Source organism: Lutra lutra, chromosome 1 (assembly GCF_902655055.1).
Source record: "Lutra lutra chromosome 1, mLutLut1.2, whole genome shotgun sequence".
Taxonomy (NCBI): domain Eukaryota; kingdom Metazoa; phylum Chordata; class Mammalia; order Carnivora; family Mustelidae; genus Lutra; species Lutra lutra.
Window position 1 is genome coordinate 222,384,173 of NC_062278.1, and position 20,105 is coordinate 222,404,277.

General features: G+C 62.8%; 1 protein-coding gene across 1 annotated transcript; it reads right to left on the reverse strand.

The window, feature by feature from the left end:
- Window positions 1-2,555: 2,555 nt before the first annotated feature.
- ONECUT3 (one cut homeobox 3) lies at window positions 2,556-19,880 on the reverse strand. Its single transcript, XM_047710656.1, has 2 exons — window positions 18,701-19,880; window positions 2,556-3,370 (listed from the first exon to the last, which is right to left on the reverse strand). Exons 1-2 carry the CDS (start codon window positions 19,878-19,880, stop codon window positions 3,081-3,083), a joined length of 1,470 nt encoding a protein of 489 aa, XP_047566612.1. The 3' UTR covers window positions 2,556-3,080.
- Window positions 19,881-20,105: the final 225 nt, after the last annotated feature.

Below are 20,105 nucleotides of genomic sequence, written 5' to 3' on the forward strand. Positions count from 1 at the left end.
CCCCGCCACCCTGGGCGACAAGACTCGAATTGGCTGATTGTCTCTCTCCTCTGAACAAGACACTTGGGAATTCATGCTCTCGTGAACCAGCTGGGGTGGGGTCGGGGGTCCCAGGTGGCAGTGACACCCACTTGCACCAAAGACCAGGAGCAGGAGGCCCTGGATCTCCCGCCTGGTTGGTGCAGGTAGGTGGTGCAGGGACACCAGGAGGTGCAGACCCGGCTCTGGGTGTGGAGGCCCTGCGGCCTCCTCCACCTTCCTGGCCACCCGAGGCCCCGTCCCCCTCCCGCCGCTGGACCTTAGAAAGGGGGGAAGGAACACGGCTCGGTGAGAAGGAGCACCGACCGAACTCAGGCACGAAACACAGCCATGCGACACGGAACTGGGCTCTGACCTGGCCCGCCCCACCCCCCGCCCGCCCACCTAGCACATTAGTCATGCATCAAATCAAATTCCATTGTCTTTTTTTTTTGGATTTTTTCTTACTTTTTTTTCTTAAATTACATTTGAACACAGAACACATAGAATAATAAATACTCTTATAAGACATGACTCCAAAAAACAAGGGACAGAACACGCCAGAGAACAGAAAGGTACACTCTCTCTCTTCCTGTCTTTCCTAAAGGACTCGTTTGAGTAAGAAATCTGTAAACGCAGGTCCGCGCTCTCTGCCTCTCGCTCCCGCTGCCTTGCCCTTGGCCTCTGACACCGGGCTCTCACTGCCCTGACATTCAATGTGTCTCCCACGGAACTCCTCAAAGAAATGACATACCATCGTCTGCAAAATTATAATTTAACGGTATAAAGCTTCAAGTCACGTATTCCAAAAACTAGCTAAGGATTTTTTTTTTTATCACATAAACTATACATTAAATATTTTTGAGGTATTTCAGAGAAAATTGTCAAAGGCTCGAAGGAGCTGTGCTGGAGGTGTCATTCCCTGCGTGGAGAATGGTCTTTGGTATGTGACAACCAGCTGGGTGTCGGGGGGGGGTGGGTAGTGGGGGGAGACGGGGGTGAGTGGGTAAGGGCCCCTGGGGGGGCTGGACTAGAGCTGGTGTGTGTGTGTGTGTGTGTGTGTGTTTGAAAGGGACCTCGGAATCCGGGAATGCGGCTGTGACTCGGGCTGGTGGGACTTGACCCCATTTGCCCACAGGTCACCATAACTAGAAAGTTCCACAACCAGACTGGTCCCAAGCCAATTCCTAACTATCCAGCATGGGACAGAATGGAGATCTCTGCCCTCTGATCCTTGGACCTTAAATGCTGGGGAGAGCAAGTGACTTACCCAGCAGGGGGTGTCCCCAAAGCCCCGCCCCTGCAAGCCAGCTCTCAGTGCGATGGGGCCGGGTGACAGCTGGAGGCAGAAGGAAGGGGTCCAGCTGCCGGCCTCCAGCGCCCAGCAAGGACAGAAGAGTGTGAGTGTGTGTGAATGTGTGAGAGTGTGTGAGTGTGTGTGTTTGAGCAGGGGTGGGGGTTGATTGCTGAGCAGGAACAGGGACTCTTAGGATTCTGTCCCAACACCCAAAGGTTCTAGAAGCATCATTCAGATCGGCTGCTTAAAAAGCTGTGAGAATAGCGAGTCGATAAGGACAAGAGAACATTTCACACACATCTTTGGTTCCAGAAAAAGGCACTCATCGACCTCAGTATCCTCTCTCCCTCCCTCTCCTTCACTTCTCTCTCTCTCTCTCTCTCTTCCTCTCTCTCTCTCTCTCTGTAGGGCAGGGCCGGCGCCCCTGGTCGTCCACGAGGGAACTCAGCCTCCAGCACAGGTCCTGGGGGGGAATCTTTGGTATCGGGCGTGATTTATCCAATCACAGACAAGAACGTTTGCGTGAGGTAGCCTTTACCTGGGGGGGGGGCATTTCACTAGAAATGTCTTTTGCATTCTCAAGGGGGGAGGGGTGACTACCTCCCTGGGAGGCTGCGGGCGCGCAGGGTTTGGGGGTGAGGTTCCTTCGAGCCTCCAGACCTTGAACCGCGGGAAGGGGGTTCTCAGGATCCAGCTGCCGGCCAGCCTTGGAGGTCCCCAGGAAGGGAGGAGAGGCGAGCAGGGGCGCGCGCTGCTCATCTTCATTTCCGACCCTTCCTTCCCCCTCGTCAGTTGTGTGGGGGTTTTTTTTGTTTGTTTGTTTGTTTTTGTTTTTTGTTTGTTTTGTTTTGTTTTGTTTTTTGGCAAAAAAAGAGCAAGCCGATACCGCCGCCTTCAGCGTCTTCTCTCCTCCTTCGTAGACAAGAGTCACCACCCAGGCTCGCCCCCTGCGTCCCCTCCGGCCCAGAGCGGCAGCCCCGAGCGCCGGGAGGTGTTGGGGGAGTTCCAGAAGGTTCCTCGCAGGTGGCACCGCCGTGGCCCCGGCACGCAGGGATGGGGGGCGCCTCCCGCGCGCTCTCGGTGCTGGTTTCTCCGCATGGCATCGGGACGGGCTTTCGGGTTTGCTTCTCTGCTTTCCGGGGTGTGTCTCTCCCTGGGGTGCCATCAAGGTGCCTACAGGTAAAGTGGACAGACGGCGGCGCCGGGCCGGCGGCGTCTGGAGCGGACCGCACCGGTGGGCCGGCCGCCCGCTCCGGCCCGTCCCCGGGCAGCCCCGCGCCGGACGTTAAGGCAGGCGGCTCTTGGCACGAGGAACCCTGGCGGCCGGGGGCGGCTCTGCCGGCGGGCTGGTCGCTGTGCGGGCGGGCGCTGCGAGGACCCCGCGCGACGCGGAGGCTTTGGAGACTTCAGGGCGGACAGGGCCGGGGGAGGAGGGCTGGCGCGGGAGAGCTTGCTCTCCGAATTCCTTCTGTCAAATACCCGGTTTATATTTCTCGTATGTGCTTCTTGACCCGCTTTCGGGGACGCTGCGGCGAGCCCAGGCTCTCCCTGGGGCCCTCCGGGCGTCCCGGATGCAGGGAGCTGGGGAGCCCCTTCGGCCACCCCCTCCCGTCTGGGGGGGGTGGAGGGCTCCCTTTGGCCTGGGGGGGACGGGAGGCGGGGGAGGAGGGGCCCTTCTTGTGCACTGGGCTGGGGGACGCGGGCTGCACCCCTCCAGCGGGCCCCCCGAGGGCCGGGCGGGGCGGGGGGTGGTGGCGGCGCGGGCTCAGGCCTTGGAGAAGGTGGCTGCGGCGGCGGGGCCCGCGGGGGCGGCGCCCGGCTCCTCCGCCCAGCGGTTCACGCAGCGGCGCCGCGCGTTCATGAAGAAGTTGCTGACGGTGTTGAGCTCCAGGCCGAGCTGCTGCGAGATGGTGACCTGCATCTCCTTGGACGGCCGCTTGTTCTCCTTGAAGATGGCGATGAGCGTGCGCCGCTGCAGGTCGGTGAACACCAGGCGCTGCTTCTTGGGCTGCAGCGCGCGCTCCTTCTGCTGCTCCTGCTCCTTGCGCTTGCAGGCTGCGGCCGGCGCGGATGGGAGACAAAGACGGGGCGCGGCGTGAGCACTGCTCCACGGGCCGGCGACCCCACCCGGCCCGCCCCCAGGGCCTCCGGCGCCCCGCAGGCGCGCCTCGCAGCCCCCCCGGATGCTGCGGGAAAGGGCGCGCGAGTTCTGTGGCTCAGGGTAGACGGGGTGGGAGAGGCTGGGAACGACTGGGAGGTGTGAGCCACCCTGGGAACAAGCCCCCCTCCCCAGCGACGGGAGTACCAGTCCGTGCCTCCTTCTCAAGGCTGTCGGACAGGCCTGAGCCACTTAGGGACCCTGTGTCGTGAGGCTGATGTGACTCTGAGACCCAGCCCCCCCCCACCTCCACCCCTGGAGGCTGAGGCCCACACTTGCCCAAGGGATCCCCTGGAGCTGGGAGGATCTAAGACCAGGGCAGATGCAGGACAGACCCCACCCCCCACCTTGCATTGGGAGCGGGGAGAAGGCTGCAGAAGGCTGGCCCATGCCCCCAGCTGGCGGTGGCTGGCAAAGGGGAGCTGGCGGCACCTCAGGGTACGTGGCAGGACCCCAGGCTGCTCCACAGGGCCCCAGCTCCAGAGTGGACCCTGCCCTGGAGACAATGGGGCCAGTGGGTGGGAAAGATGAGCTCCCTAGCCAGCACTGGCCACGTCCCTCCAGGGGTCTCTCGGAGTCTCACTTTCCCTGCCAGGTACTAGTCAGGGACCGCAGGAGGTAGAGAGTCCACTCTCCCATGCCTCTCCACCCCAACTCCTCCTCGGCCCAGCTAGTCTGTCACCCCCACAAGTCGCTGGTGCTGTGAGCTACACCAGTAGAGCCCTGCCCCCAGCCCTAGTGACCCACTGGGACCACACACCAAACTGGCTTTTTTTGGTTCCAGAAGAGTCTGAGCCAAATGGCGTGCCAGATCAATGTCCACACAGGTCTGCAGAAATAGATTAATGTTCCCTGTATTGTGGCTCACTTCTCAGGGACAAGGGGTTCTCCCGGGAGGGGAGGACCGACACCCCACTTCACTCCCTGTCTCCCCCTGACCTGAAACTTACACAGCGCTTCAGGGATCTTTCAGGTTTTATGATTAAATAAGGGGGATAGTTGGAGATTACTGGACAGTAATGAGAGAGAGAGAGAGAAGAGGAGGAGAGACAGAAGGAGATAGAGAAAGAAGGGAGGGGCGGGGAGAGGGGAAAAGGGGAGGGAGCAGGAGGGAGAGGGGAGGGAGAGGAAGGGTGGGGAGAGAGGAGGAGAGAAGGGAGGGGGAGAGAGAGGAGAGAGAAGGAGAAAGAGAAAGGGGGAAGGGGAGGGAGGAGGGGGCAAGGGGGAGAGAGGGAGAGGGGAGGGAGAGGGGGAATGGGGAGGGAGAAGGAGAGAGATAGAGGGACAAGTGCGAAAGATGGTAGGGGGAGAGGGGAAGAAACGGACAAAGCAGGCAAAGCTGTAATAGACACTCTCGGAGGGGGAGACGAGTGCTGTATCCACGAAACAAGAACAGGATCCGGTGCCGTGAGCAGGACGGTGAAAAGGGAAGACGGTGCTCTTAGAATTACACAGACCATCGCTGCCGGGCCGGACCAGCGCAGGACTGGACACAGCACTGAGTGAGTGTCCCCGGCAATAGGACGAGGCAGGTGCTGAGATGGGAGACGAGAGAAGGGTGACAATGAAGTGTGGACTGGGCGGGCCTGTCATCTGATTCAGAAGCGGTCGAAAACTGGAGGAAGAGATTCCCAAGTAAATAATGAAAAAAAAAAATCCATGTTTGAAGGACATGAGAGTCCCGCTTAAGAGCCTATGACGTGCGGCTGGATGGGTCAAAAAAGATATTCCCTGAGGCTCGTCCTTGTGAGATTTCTGAGACGTAGAATAAAGAGAGGAAAGTAAAAGTTCCCAGAGATGAAAGCCAGACGTCCTGGGAGGGTCTAAGAGTCCTGGTGGCTTTGGCTTCTCAAAAACTAGGAGGCAGGGAAACACCGTCTTCAAAATTCTGAGGGAGATTCTGTTCGGAGGGAATCATGTGCCCGCGGGGCGTCAAGCAGGAGGGCGGCCTGGAGACGGAGTCAGACAGATGAAAGTCTCCAAAAGTTGACTTCTGGGCACCCTTTCTCAGAAAACTCCTGGAGGATGTGTTTCACCAAAACGAGGAGGTAAATTTAAAAAGGCAATTGTGGCTTCAGAAAGTGTGATTTCCTTGTAGGAAAAGGAGAGGATCCTCCAGGTGATGGGGAGGACGGAGCCTAGAAGACCAGGGTCAGAGGCACCAGGACCGGCCCCGGGGGTCAGCCCCACCCAGCGCCAAGCCAAGTGGCAAGGGGACATGACCTAATATGTATGGAAAGTCCTGGTGAGTCTGTCTGCGTCTTGTTGGGGAGTGTGGGAAGAACCAGTAATCGGCAACCACTAACTCCTGGAGAAACAAACATTTGTACAAGAAAGAAAGACGCCGTCCTAGCACTCTGTGTGACTCGGAGGTGGGCAGCGTTCACCGAAAGCATAATAATGCAATGCTGAATACGGGTTCAGCCAAAAGACTGTGTTCTTCAGGATACCGAGAGGAGAGGCCAACGGAGGGAAGGGTGTGGTGGGTGTGGTGGGCGTATGGAAGGATGGGGAGGCAAACTGGCAGGGAGCAGTGCTCCAGGGAGCCCTTTGTGTGCAGAAGAGGGGACAAGGACGTGAGATCTATTTTGTCTGTGTTAAGAGACCAGGAAGGGGACTGACCTCCCATCTCTTTGGAACTTGGCCACCCTGTGAGGGTCAGGGAAGGGACGAGGTCCCCCATTCTTTCAAAGAGAAAGCGGAGTCTCTGGCATCAAGTCCAGGGTAGGAGTCAAGACTCAGGCCTAGGCTTTGAATTTCAGAAGAGGCCCTGCCCGCCCAGCAGCTGTCATCTTGGGCTGATGTACCTTCACTTTACTCCCAAATTCATCGCACGTCTACAGTGGGGACCAAGATACCAGAGGGATGCCTGGCTGGCTCGGTGCACAGAGCAGGAACTCTCCACCTCAGTGGGGCGGTGGGGGGGGTGTCCTGAGTTCAAGACCCACTGGGCGTAAAGCTTATGTAAAAAAAAAGAAAAGAAAGCAAGCTCACAAGAGCCTTGCGTGTCTCTTGTCCGTTAACCTTTAGGGCGACCCCGTAGGCAGGTGTTGTCCTTGTTCACTCAGAGAGTGTAAGCCTCTTGCCCAAGTCCAGCAGGGGCCAGTACAAGAGCCACAGCGATGGGCCGGAATGGGAGGGAGTGAAGACAAGGTTCCCCTCTCTCCCACTGCTTCCCCTTCTCCAATCAAGAGCCTAATGGGGGCCCCAGAGGCAGGAGCTGGGGGAGGGGCCAGGCCAAGCAGAGTCATGAAAAAACTTGGTGTTTTGTCGATCACAGCAAAAAGATCCCCCCCCCCCCGCCCCGTCCCCGTGTTCAATCTAATTACAGCTCCTCACAGCCCCAATCGATCTGGGCCCCGTCAGAACTGTTTACCAGGAGCAGCTTTTGTCCTGGTTTCCATCCCCCACAGCCCCCCTGGAGCCCAGCCTGGAGGCTCAGGGGTGTGAGTGCCAGTGGGGGGGTCGGCCGAAATCCCCCCCCATCAGCGTGGCCACCTTCCCCTCAAGAGCATCCTGTCTGGTGCCCAAGCTCACTCCCACTGGCCCAGTGGTGCCGTCTTTGTGTCCCCTGGGCAGCCGGGGAGGAGGACAGGCTGTGGGTACGAGCCCCTTTACAGAACTGAAAGCCCAGGCTGGGAGACAGGGACTGACCCAGAGCGGGGCTGGGAGAGCGCCTCGAGGGGAAGCCTGGACTCACCCACAGTGCCAGCCACCAGCCTCCTACTGCGATGCCATGCCATACGGTGGCCACCTCTTCCAGGAAGACCTCCACTGGTGACTGCCCCTGTGGCTTCCACCTCCATCCCCTCCTCCGCCATCCCTTCCGCCTCCATCTCCTTCTCCGCCCCCCCAACATGGCCTCCTCCATCAGTATCACTTCTGCCCCGTCACCTCCACCCGCACCGCCACCTCCGCCGCCTCTGCACCCCTCGCCATACCACCACCACCTCCGTCCCCACCTCTGCTTGCCGCCCCAGCGTCACCACCTCCCCTGCCATCACCTCCACATCGCCTCTCTCTATGGCCTCCCCCGTCCTGCCTCCTGTTGGCTTCGCCCGCACCCAGCACCTCCTCCAGTAACCGGGTCCACACCGCGGGGCCCTGCCGCAGGGCCACCTCCTATGTGCCCAGCTCAGGAGGACTCAACCCTGTGTCCCTCACCAGGGGCTCCCAGCCTGTGGTCGGGGGGCGGGGAGTGGCCCCAGACACAGACCCTCGCCACCCACCATGGTTGCCATGGCCCCTGGGGGAGCTACCAGACAAGCTTGGGGGACCAGGGGCAAGTCAGTGCCCCCCAACAGGTCCTCAGGCCTGGGACGCTGCCCCCTTTCTTTTCTTTATTTTGGTGGAGCATTACAGTGGCCACTCTACCCAGGGGCCCCGCTGACTGTGGGTTTGGGTTCGCCCTCCAGGCCTCCAGGGACTAAAAACAACGGACTCTGGGCCGCCTGGGGGCCTCCGCAGGTGAAGAGTCTGCCTTTGGCTCAGTCATGGTCCGGGGGTGTTGGGATGAGCCCAGGAGGGAGTCTGCTCCTCCCTCTCATGCTGCCTGCCCCTCCCTGGCTTGTGCTCTCTCTGACAAATAAGTAAATAGAATCTAAAAACAAAAAAGCAAAACCCCACTGATTCTGAGATGCTCTGATCTTAGAACAACTGGAGTCCCGCCCCTCCCACTGCTCTCACTCTTTCTGGAGTCCGGGGATGAAGAGGGTCTAGGGCTGGGTCCTGGGGGGGCGGTTCCCAGAGGCCCTGGGATAAGATCCCAGGTGCTGCAGAGGAGACCAGGGGCCCCAGCCAGCTGGCCAGCCCCAACCCCGGGCAGGGCTCCAGGCAGGAGGGGCGGAGGTGCACTGGGGGGGCCTCAGGCTCCAGATGGAAACCTTCGCATGGCCTGGGCCTTCCCAGCTACAGGAAGGGATTGAGCCAGAGAAGTCTTGAATGTCATGGTGGGGCTGAGTTGAGGTGTTGAGGCCCATGGAGGGGTCACATGGCCATGACGTCCCCACCCCCACCTCAGGTCTGGCCTCAGGCCTCTGCATCTCTCCCAGAATCTTCCCAGAGAGGCACAGATAGAGACACTGTCCCAGCCCAAGAAGTCCTACCCACCTCTCAAGGCCCCCACAGAGGTCACCCACCCCCAGGAAGCCCTTCTCTTCACCCCAGAAGAGCCTGGCTCCCTCCCCGGGGGCCCCCAGTCCTGACCTCCTGGGCTCAAGCCTGAGCCTGATTTCCCTCTGCTGCCCAGCGTGGGGTGGGCCGCCGGAGACAGCTGGCGGGCAACGTTTGTCCGTTTGTCCAGTGACTGGCACGTCTCCTCGCCCTCCTGGGGGGGGTGGGGGCAGGGAGGGGGTTCAGCGCAGACTGGCCCAGGGAGATGAAGCCAGCCACTGGCCGGGTGGGCCGCTCAGGGGAGCGGGATCCCCGGAGCATCCCCAGCAGCCTGCACCCAGCTGAGGTCAGGGATTGAGCAGCAGGGGCCTCCAGGCCACTCACCCTCATCAGATGGAAGAGGATCAGGTCCACGGGAGGGAGCGGGTCGCACCTGTTCCCCCAACATCACCTTATGGCCACAAGGTTCCTTCTGCCTCCTCCTCTCCTTCCTCCCCCTCCTCCCCTTCCCATCCCTCCTCCCTCTCCCTGCTCCTCCTCCTCTCCTCCTCCTCCCTTCCCCCTCCCTGCTCCCACTCCTCCCCTCCTCCCATTCTCCCCCTTCTCCTTTTCTCCCTGTTCCTCCCCCTCCTCCCCTTCTATCTCCTCCCATCTACTCCTCCTCCTCCCCTTCCTCCCCCCTCCCTCCTCCTCCCATTGCTCCTTCTCCTCTCCTCCCATCCTATCTCCCAGAGGTACACTGTGTCTGGGCCACAGAACCAGGCAGGAGGAGGTGCCTGGGGGCGGGCAGTGGCGCTCCCGTGGGCTGCCCGTGCGGGCATCTTCCTGTCCTCCTCATCCTATTGGGGTGTCCACGTGGGGCCACCACAAACACATGGTGGAGTGGAGGGTGATGTGTGATTGAGGCAAGTAACTGGGACATCCTGCCACCCCAGCAAGAGTCATCCATGCACATGCAAAGGGCTGGGCTGTGGGCAGTGGCCCAGGTGTCTGGAGGGGTGAGGAGGGGAGAGCCCCGAGGGTGTGTAGGAAGGCGCAGGGGCCAGCCGGCAGACTTCTGCATGACAGGTGCATGTCAGGGGGAGGCGGCATGAAAACCTGGGGGTGTGATGTGATGAGGTTGGGGGCAGCAGAGATGTGCCCAGCCCCCGCCCAGGCTCACTGTGTCTGAGCAGGGGTGTGGCCCGGGGACCACACAGACCCTCAGGATGGCTCCCGGCTGCCTGCCCCGCCGTGCGGACCAGGGTCTTGGCTTGGGGTCTTGCACGCACACTCTGTGCACACTGGTTTCCTGCTTTATCAGGTGAGCACAGGGACCCTGTGACCCCGAGGTCCCTGTCTGTCAGCAGGAGGGAGCCCCGGGGGCAGGGGGTTGGAGCATCGAGTTGCCTAACCCTGGGCCCGTCCCCTCCTCCAGGCTGGCTTCATGCTTTTATCAAGCAGCTGCTGTGTGCCAGGTGCTGCTAGGGACAGCTGGGGGCAGGGCGACCTCACTTGCCAGCCGAGCTCCGGTGTCTGAGACGGGTCACTAATGATCCCAGGGAGATGGAAATCGGGGTGGGGGGCTGACTCTGCTTGGTGCAGGGAGGGGTGGAGGTGGCACGTGTGTGGTGGCTGGGAGGGGCAGCTGGGAGCCCATCTAGGACGCTCCAGCAGGGGACAGAGCTAGGTGTGCAGGGTGGGCCTGGCTATCTAGCCCAGGTCTTGGATGGGGTGGGGGGTCTAGTGACGCCCCGAGGGCAAGAGGAATGAGCCAGAGCGGCCCCGGGAGGGCTAGGTTTGACAGGGAGGGACAGGAGCTGGGCCGCAGCACCAGAATTCAGCAATGGGGGCACCTGTCCCTCTGTGTCCATGCCCAGGGCAACACCTAGGCCCCTCTGCTTGCCCTCTCCCCTGCACCCCTGCACCCCTGCACCTGGGCTCAGGATGGGGGGGGTGTGGGCGCTGGAGCTGGAGCCGTTGTCCCCCCCTCCCCTTTCGGCCACCTCCTGTGCTCAACTTAGGCTTCCTGGAGCAGACAATTCAATACGGAGCCTGGTCTCCGGCTGGGATGATGACTGGTTTCCTTGGCGACGCGTCCCACCCCAGCCACCAGCTGCCCAGGCCCAGATGTGGGGAGCACTGATGCCCCCACCCTGATGGTTTGTCCCCACTGGCCTGAGCTGCCCTGAAGCCTGCCCCATAGCCTCCCCAGCCCAGAGATGGTGGGTGACTTGCCCAAGGTCACACAGCTAGTCCCTAAGGGGACCTGGAGTCGATACATGGACCTCTTTATCTATACCCTGTACCCCTGGGGGAGCCCAAAGGGGGTCCCCATGGTGGGCGCGGAGTCATCTCCAAGGAGACAGGTGCACAGCCAGACCCCTGCCCTCAGGCGAGGACCCTCAGAGGCCTCAGCCTCCTCATCTGTCCTCACGGCCTCTCCCCGTCCACTCTCCGTCCCTTCCTCCCCTTCCCCTCCCCTGTCTGCCCCGCACACCTCTCCCCCAGCCAGTGGCTGGCCTTCCTCCCCCCTTCTCCACTGCTCCCCCCAGATGGGATCTTAATGGCCATGTTTTCAAATTAGTTCTGAGCCTTTCAAAGACTTAACAGGGAAATGAGTGTTTCCGCAGGGTCCCTCTCTGGGACTCCATTTGGAGGGTGCAGTGCCTGGGGGTGGGGGACTGGGGTGTCGGGGGTGGCTCCCACTCAGACCCCCCCCATTCGGACACCCTCACACGGGGAAGCGGAGCAGGTGCGCGGAGACACCCATCCCCAACCTGCACACGGCGTTTCTTTTTAAAAACCAATTAAGAAGCCACAGAGGCCAACAGCTGGAAATGGATTTGAAAAAGATGACCGGAAAGGAACCAGTGATAAGAAAAAAAGAATGGAGAGGCCAACCCAGAAAGGGGGACGTGACCCAGCACCTCAGTGATTAGGAAAAACCAATCAACAGATCAACTCACAGAACTCGGGTCTCGCGCCCAAGTATTCCCGGGCAGGTGGTCAGGGGCTGGCCCGGAACCGTCTGGAACAGCCTGACTGTCCTCTGGCTAGGAGGTGGCTGGGGCAAGAGGGAAACGGCCCACAAAAACAGGACGTACCGGCACAAATGACCAGGGAGGCACTCTCTTTCCTGATGTGGAATGTTCTGGGTGTCGTGGAGAAGGAAGCAAAACAACAGGCTTCCCGAGATGTTGTTTTTAAAAGAGGAAAAGGAAAACAGGAGGAACGAGGACTTTAGCTGCCCAATTAAGTTGCGCTGGCTCCGTAGGGCAGAAGCGGGGTGTCAGGAAGGAGGGTCCTGGAGGCCGCCGTCTTGCTCCCCTTAAATCTGGAAGGAGGCGAATGTGTCCAGCACTGGGAATGATAATGCAGCCTTGTCTACGGAGGCGGCGGAGGAGAGAGCAGCGGCTTGGACTGGGCTCCCCTGCTTCTGGGGGCCTGTTTCTCTATCCAGTCCCTGCGCTCCCACTAGGCTGGGGCTTCTAGTCTCCATCTGGGGAAGGGACGAGCGCAGTGGGGGAGCGGGGGAAGCGGTGGTCGCAGGCCTCGACGCAGCCACCACCCCCAGGCTCACGCGAAACACCCCCGCCCCAGTCCCGGGGAGCCCCCGCTTGGTGGTCCGCGCTCCCAGCGCTGCGCCCACGAGGCCCGGAGCGCACACCCCGGCGCTCCCCGGCCGCCCTCGCGCGTGTGCCCTACAGGGGCCTGCGGTCTCCGCACGTCCCGCCAGGCTGCGGACGGTGAGTGCACTCCTGGCTCCTCTCGGGTTTAAGGGATCCCCACGCCCGCGGAGGACAGAGGTGCAGAGTGCGGCACAGCTCCGTGGCCGGTCTCCACGGCAATGCCGGGCGGCGCTCGCCTTGTGGGGGAAATCGAGGCCCTGACGCTTCCCCCAGCTCGCGCGCGCGGATGCGCCTGGCGTTCGGAGAAGCGCGGTTCAGGCTCCCTTGTCACTGTGGTTGGGTGCAACCCTTTCTCCACCCCAAGCATCCGGGAGTGGAGTCCGGCAGTAACTAGAGGCCCACGAGACAGGTGTTCCAGCGGGCCCAGCTGGGGGCGCATGGATGACCCCGTCGCCTGCACGGGTCTGGGGGAGAGGGAGATCCCGGCCGCGGTCCCGAGGCGCATGCAGCCCCCAACACGCCAGACCCAGATCCGAGCACAACGTATGGGCTTCCTGAGCCAGCGCCTGCGCCCCGTGTCCTAGCTCGAATGCGTGTGCGTCTGCGGGTGCAGCGGGAGGGAAACGCCACCCGCGGCCCCCGGGCGCACCTGGCTTTGCTCCCCTGCAGGTCCTTTCCGCAGTCACCAGTCATGGACCCATCTCCGTGTCCCTGTTTCCATCTGCTGCGAATCTGTGACTTGTTGGGTCTAAGCCTCCCCACATCTGCCTGCAGGGAACAAGTTCACAGGCAGGACGGTTTCCTAAACCCACCCACACCTACGCCTACTTGGCAGAGGGGAAACTGAGGCTGCAGGTGCTGCACACTGCCCAGGGTCCCACCGAAGCCCCTGGCTCCAGGCCTAGCCTCTCCCATCCCCCGCTAGCACTGCCTTCCTTATTGATCAAGGGCCATATTTAATTAAAAACTTGATTCAAACCAGCTTGAGCTCCCCTGGTTAAGCTGAGCTTGCTGCTACACACAAAGACGCAGGCCAGCTGCAGGGGCGCATCGCTCCTCATAGCCACTCTAGGCTTCCCCGCCTCCCATCCTTTGTGCTCAGGGGTCTACTAGCCAGGAGCTAGGGCATCTGTAGCTGTGGGCAGGAAGCTTCCTGCGCCTCTTAGGATCTAGGGAGGCTACGCAGCGGCAGGATGCTAAGCAGGGGTGTGACGAGCTCCAAAGTGACTATAAGAAGCACCCTCCACCCTCCAGCTTTGAAGGAGAGAGCATGGGGTGGGAGTGGAGCCTGGAGACCAGCGAGGAGGAGGAGGAGGAGGAGGAGGAGGAGGAGAGGGAAGCAGCACCAGAGGTCACTCAGACTAGAGTGGTGATGGCTGATAGGAGCAGCACAGAACGGGGGAGAAGTTAGGGAGGAGAGCCCCCGCCCAGTTCTGGGATGTTAGGCTAAGGGGACTTGAGAATAAAGGAAAACCAGCATCGGCCCCTCACTGTGCGCACCTGTCCATGTGCTTACCTGTGATGGGGGGCGTGTGACTGTCCCTGTCTTGTGGACACAGACGGGAAGGGGTTGCTGGGTTTGGGGCTCAGGGAGGGCTGGAAATCCAATGCTGAGCCCAGGCTGACCCTGAGGGCAGCTTCAGTGAGGAGGTGGTTGTCCAGGGAAAGCAGGGGCAGGGATGCTGGTGGCTCTGAGTCGGATGGGGGAAGCAGACGAGCCCCAGGGGAGACAGGTAGGCCTCGCCAGCCAGCCCCCATGGTCCACCTGCCTGAGGGACCAAGCTGCTTATAAACTGGAACTCACCATGACCTTGAGAGACATCTTCCTGTCCTTTGCCTCAGTCCCCTGAGGCTTCTTCCAGCCTTTGTCCCTGCTGGACCACTTGCCTGGACTGACCCCCATTTGCAGGAGGTGGGAACCCTGGCATCTCAAGCCCTCCTTTCAGCCTCTCCAGACTCAGCCCATCAGGGGCTGCACCCCGCACCCCCGGGGCACCCTGTTTCTCACTGGGGAAACAGTCTGTTCTCCCTCCTGCTGGAACTGGCTCTGTCTAACACTGTGGGGGGAGACTTTGGGAATTGCCTTCCTTTCTCTTGGTCTCAGCTTGCTAGTCTGTAAAGTGGGTACAATAATCACATCTAGATTCAATGGTCGTTCCAGATGATTCCATCTCTCATTCCTGGTGGCTGAGCCCAGGAAAGGGGGAGGGCTTCAGGCACCCCAGCCAGCCCCCTCCCCATCTCAGAGCTTGCCCCTCCCCATCTCCCTGTCTGCACAGCGGCAGCACAGAATCCCTGAACCTGGGCAGGGTCCTGGGGCTGTCCCAGCCAGGTTTTGCAGTTTGGAGGGAGGGCCCGGTTTGGGGGTGGGGGGACCCAGGGTCGCTCTGAGTGTCTGCAGAGCTCACAGGGCTGGGACACACACAATCCCGACCTGGTCCGCCTCACTCCATGCATCGCTGTGGGAGCCCGCCGGACTCCCTGTCCACTCTCCGGGCATCTCTCAGATCCCGGGCTGCCGTGGGGGCCCCCCTGAAGATGAGGAGAGATGCGTGGGGGGAGTGGTTAAGCGAGGTGGCCTCAGGGTGCAGGGTCTGGGACTGTGCCCTGAAGGTCTCCATAGGGAGCAGGTGACCAGAAAACCTCCATAGGCACCTACTAAGGGGCGTCTAACTGGGTCCATTTCTCAGATGAGAAAAGTGAGACTCAGACCCTCACATCCCACCCCACCAGCGAGTGAGGGAGCCCCGGTGAGGCCCATGTGGTCAAGTCCCCTGCTGGGACGTCCTGGGGGGATCTGTAAGATGTGAGGGCCCCCTGCCGCTCAAAGTGAGGTTTTTACTGAGTTCAGGTGTCCCTGGGCAGGCCTTAGGAAAGCTGCACAGCCCTCCCAGTGGGACTCGGGTGGACTCGGACCCTGTGGGCTGGGCCCCTTCACGCTCAAACACCCCCCCGCTGCCCCTCCCCCCTGGGATGGTGACTGCAGGGTGGGGAAGAGGCTGGGGGCAGGCAGTGCCAGCCTGACCCTGAGTGAGGGGCTGGTTTGCCTTTTCCTGTCCATTCCTGTCCCTTCCAGACTCCCCAGCCTGGCCTGCCACCCCCCTTATCAGCATCTTGAATCCAGAAATAGTTCCCTCCTTGCCTCAATTTCCATGCTAGGCCCTACCATGGCTGGGGCACCCGACTCACCAGGGAGACAAGGAGAAGGACAACTGCCTCCACCTGATATTAATTATATATATATTTTCTGATCAGTTACAAAAAATACTTTTCCTCTAGAGTTGCAATTTAAACAATATTTGAAGACGGCCAAAGCTATCGACCAGCGGCAGTGATGAATTAGAGACGGTAATTCGAATTCATCGACCACCCTGCCCCAGCCGAGAGTCCCCCCCTCACCTCCCCCAGTCCCTCTCCCACAATTCCTGCTTGAGCTCGAGCCAGAGAGGCTTCCAGGAGGAGGCGACTGGCAAGCCTTACACTCCCGGGACCCTGGAATGGGGTGGGAAGTGGGGGGGCCCCAGGTGGTGGGGGGGGTAGGGGCTGCAGGATGGGCCTTGGCCGGATTAGCAGGTCCCAGAATCTCAGAATGTTAGGCCCAGAACCTGGCTCCTGCCACCTCCCCAACATTTTACAGATAGGTAAACTGAGGCACAGAGAACAGGCAGGCACAGGGCCGTGGGGTGGACCCTGAGGTCTGCCCAGCCAGATTCTTCAAGTGCTTCACAGAAAAAAAAAAGACGCCACCCCTTTCCCCTGAGCCCCGGACTAGGGAAGGAGAGAGGTGGGGGGAGACCCAGGGTGAGGGGACCCCACTCAGCTGCCCAGGGGGTCGCTCAGCTCTTCTCTTAGGTGCTTTCCCTTCTCAGTTGCTGTCTCTCTCCCTGTCTCTCTTTGTCTTTCTCTGTTTCTGCTTTGGCTTCTCTTTCTGTCCCCATCTTTGTTTCTGTCTGTTTCTCTGTCTCCAGTTTTGTCCTTTTCCTTTCTTTCTGTTTTTGTCACTCTCTCCCTCCCTGCGGATCTCTGCTTCTCTGCGTCCATCTCTCTGCGTGTGTCCTTCTGTCTCCTGGCCCCAGCACCCGTGGTCAGCCCGGTGGCCAGTCCCGGAGCAGCGAGCGCGTAGGCCAGAGGCGGGTAGGCCGGAGGCAGGCGAGGGCACGGACAAGGCTGGGGCGAGCAAGGGCGGGGCGGCGAGTCCTGCTGTGGTTGTGGGGGGGTGCGGGGGGGGCGTGGACCCTGGGGGCACACCAGGCCACTGTGTGGGGCACAGCATTGGGGAGGGGGACATGCCCGTTGCCTCCCCCTAAGCACTACGATTTGCCGCCACTTAACCGCTTTTCATTTGCGCAGCGACCGGAACTAAAGGCCTCTGCGCTTCCCGGAGCCTAATTACCGCTCGCCTGCCACCGGCCCGCCGCTTCTACCTCCCAGGGCCAGCCCCGTGGTGCGGCCGTGGCCCGGAGTGCCCGCGAGTTGTGGGGGGCGCCCAGGGCCTGGGGCGCGGAGCAGGTGGATCAGAAGGGATGCCCCAAGTGTGTCCCTGCCTGCTGGCACCACTCAGCCCGAAGCAGCCCCCAGCTGGGGACTCCTCGCCTGCAGTCTGTCCTTCTGGGGCCCCGGAAGGTGCGGCTGAATGCGTGAATGGCCGTGAAGTTACTGAAGGGGAGGACGGTGAGAAAAATGGAAAGTGGCCTGTGTTCTCTGGGGTGTGCCCAAGTCAGACACCCTGTCCCCTTTGGTACCTGCACTGGGGACAAAGCAGAAGGTGGCTGCAGTGGTCAGATGCCACGAGTCGGCTGCCCGGTCTCGAAGAGTGCCACTTAGTGTACCACACCTACAGGCTATGGCTGTGGCCAGAGCACAGGGGTGTGTGTTCCGGTCCCTGATGTCACCTATGTTGCCCAGAGCAGGCTGTGGCCGCGTGTGCTGCTATGACTGAGGGACCCCTGGGAGCACACCCAGGTCCTGGCACGTGGGGCCGGGTGGGGGGCAGGACAGAACAGGTTTTGCCCTCACACAAGCCCTGTCTAGGTTCCTAACGCCATTTCTAGCTTGTCACCCTGGGTCAGCTGCCACGTACGTAGGAGGGAGAATTTATTTTCCGTTCCCTGAAGTGGAGACTCTAGGAAGCCTATAGGAGGCTCCGCTGGGCACCCCAACGGCACATGGGGGAAACTGAGGCCATGTGTGAGCGCAGGCTCCCCCCTGGCTGTCCGCTACGCCTGGGGGAGGGGAGGAACACGCACAAACCCGCTGCAACCCTCGGTGGTGGTCCTCCCCAGCCACCCGCTCCCTGGGTGGACTCCAGGCTCGATCTGTCCCTGCCTTCCCGCTCACTTGGGGGGCGCCCCGTTTGAGAGGCAGCACTCCAGCTCCTCTTGCCCCTGTGCGCAGAGAAGCAATCGATCCGGCCACTGAGCCAGGCTATTGTCCCCACGGCTGGGGCAGCCGCAGCCCCCTCCCCCTGCAGCCAGGGAGAGACACCCCCCTTGTGTCAGGCCCATTGTGGGGACGGTGGCAGGGGCTCTCCTGCACCCCACAGGCATCAGGGAGAGGGGGGCCTGGCCAGGCGGCCTCGCTGGGGGCAGGTGTGGACCCAGCTGTTGTCAGCTGGGAGGGGGGAAGGGAGCGCGGTCCCCAGGGGGCCAGGGGCTGAGAGTCAGCCTGAGAGAGAGCGAGACAGAGAGAGCACCAGAGAGTAGAAGAAAGGACGAGGAGCAGGAGCAGAACCAGAGCGAGCGGTTGATAGACAGCGGTCTGTCCCGACAGGCAGAAATGAGGGAGACACAAAACGGAAAAGCCAGGCAGGAGGGCGCGCTCCCGAGCCAGAAGCAACCTCGCAGGGCGGCTGGCTGGGGTGTGAAGGCCTCCAGGCCTCGCGGGCCAGGGTCCCCGGGCCCGCCCCTCCCCCGCCCGTTCTCGGGTGACCTTTGCCAGCGGCCGGAGCGGGGGAGGGGGCTATCGATCGCTGAGGCCGAGCTACAAAGAAGCGCACGCTGGGGCCGAGGGCTGAGAGCGGGCCTGGCCCTGGCCGCCTCGGCCCCGGCGGCCGGTGCACAGTCTGGGCTCTCTGCCGGGAGCTGGGAGCGCAGCGGGGGCTCTTCGGGAGGAGGGGAGTGGCTCCCGGAGGGGACAGCAGCGGCGCGTCTGGGGCACAGCACCCCCCCACACACACACAATGAGGGACCTTGCAGGCTGCTTCGGGGATCCTCCCTACAGTGTAAAAGGAACCAAGGACCCCTCCCCGATCCCGAATGGGCCAGGCGGGCTGCTGGCAGTGGGGAGCGGGGGAAGGCAGCTCGATCCCTCTCTCCCTTTTGGCGACAGTACAAAAGGGCTGGGGTACAGATTATGCTCCAGCCTCCCGCCAGGGAGTCCTGAACCATTGGCCTGGCGCACGGCCCCGGCCTGAGAAGGGGCTGGGGTGCCCTGCGGCCACTCGTTTGGGTGCCAGGGAGCCCTGAGCCGGAGCCCTGGGCTCTCCGCTGCGCGCCACGCTCCTACCTGCGAGGCGCAGCGCCGACATGCGCTGGAACTCGGGCTCCTGCAGCCACTTCCACATCCTGCGGAAGGTCTCCCGACCAGACTTGAGCTTGCTCCACGGCTTGGGGTTGCGCAGGAGGTCGGAGAGCGTGCCCTGGGAGCGGCACAGGATGCGCTGCGCGAAGATGGCCTGCGGGATACTGTAGCGCTTCAGCTCGGCCGTGATGCGCTGCGCCACCTCCTTGGTGTTGATCTCCTCGGCCGAGGCGCCCGCCCCGGGGCCGCCGCCTCCCGCGCCCGGGCCACCGCCGCCCGCGTGGGACCCGTGCGCCCCGGCGGCCGCCAGCCCGCCCAGCGGCGCCAGCAGCCCCGCGGTGCCCCCGCCGCCCGCGCCGCCGCCGCCGCCGCCGCCGCCTCCGGGCAGCCCGCGAGCCAGAGCGTCCTCGGCGCGCCCCAGCAGCGCGGCGTGCGGTTCGAAGGCGGCGGGCGGCAGCAGCTTGTCCCCGGCCAGGTGGCTCGGCGCACCGTAGGCAGCCAGAGGCGGCGGCGGCGGCGGCGGGGGCTGCGGGGCGCCGTGCAGGGCGGGCGGCAGCGCGTTGGGCAGAGGCGACAGCGGGGACCCCATGGCGGGCAGCTCCTTGCCGTAGGGCCCGTAGAGGTGGCCCACGGAGGCGAGCGCGGCGCGCTCGTCGCGCATAAGGGTGAAGCTTCCGCTCACGCTGGCCGCCAAGCGCTGCGGCGGGGGCGGCGGGGGCGGCGCGGCCGCCGGGTGCGGGTGGGCGTGGGGGTGGCCGCCGTGCGCCCCGGCCACCGCCGCGGCGGCCGCGTGCTGGTGGAACTTGTCGGCCACGGCCGCGAGAGGCGGCAGGTGCTGCAGGGGCGTGAGCGTCGTGTAGGTGCCGCCCAGGCCGGGCGCCTCGCAGGCCATGCCCATGGCCGGGTGGAGCGGGCCCGCCAGCTCCCCGCGGAAGTCGGCGCCGCCGCTCGCGCCGCCCGTGCCGCCCGCGCCCCCGGAGCCCCCGCCGCCGCCGCCGCCGTCCAGGAGGCTCGCCATGCCGGCCACCAGGCCCGGGCGCCCGGGCGCCACCAGGCCGCGGTGCTGCGCCGCCGCGGAGCGCGCGTGGCCCGGGCTCAGCAGCTCGCCCGCCTGCGCGTGGGCCACGCCGTGCAGGCCCCCCAGGCTCTCCAGGCTCAGCTCCATGCTCGGCCGCTCGCCTGCCGCGCGCGCTCCTCGGCGCCGGCCCGGCGCGCTCAAGGCCGCCGCATGGCCCCCGCCCGCTCCCCGGTGGCTGCGCGCGAGGCTGCCCGGCTGCGCGGCGCACCGCCCGGCCCGGCTGCGAGCGCGGCCACCAGGATGTGGCGGGGGAGCGGCCGCCGGCGCCCGGGCCCGGGTCTGACGTCAGCACCCCCGCCCACCCGCTCCCCT

Excerpts from the sequence above, each read along its gene's own strand:
- ONECUT3 (XM_047710656.1), bottom strand. The coding sequence starts at position 19,880 with ATGGAGCTGAGCCTGGAGAGCCTGGGGGGCCTGCACGGCGTGGCCCAC. Across the intron at positions 3,371-18,700 it reads GTCGGCGCTGCGCCTCGCAG|CCTGCAAGCGCAAGGAGCAG; the intron begins GTAGGAGCGTGG and ends CGCCGGCCGCAG.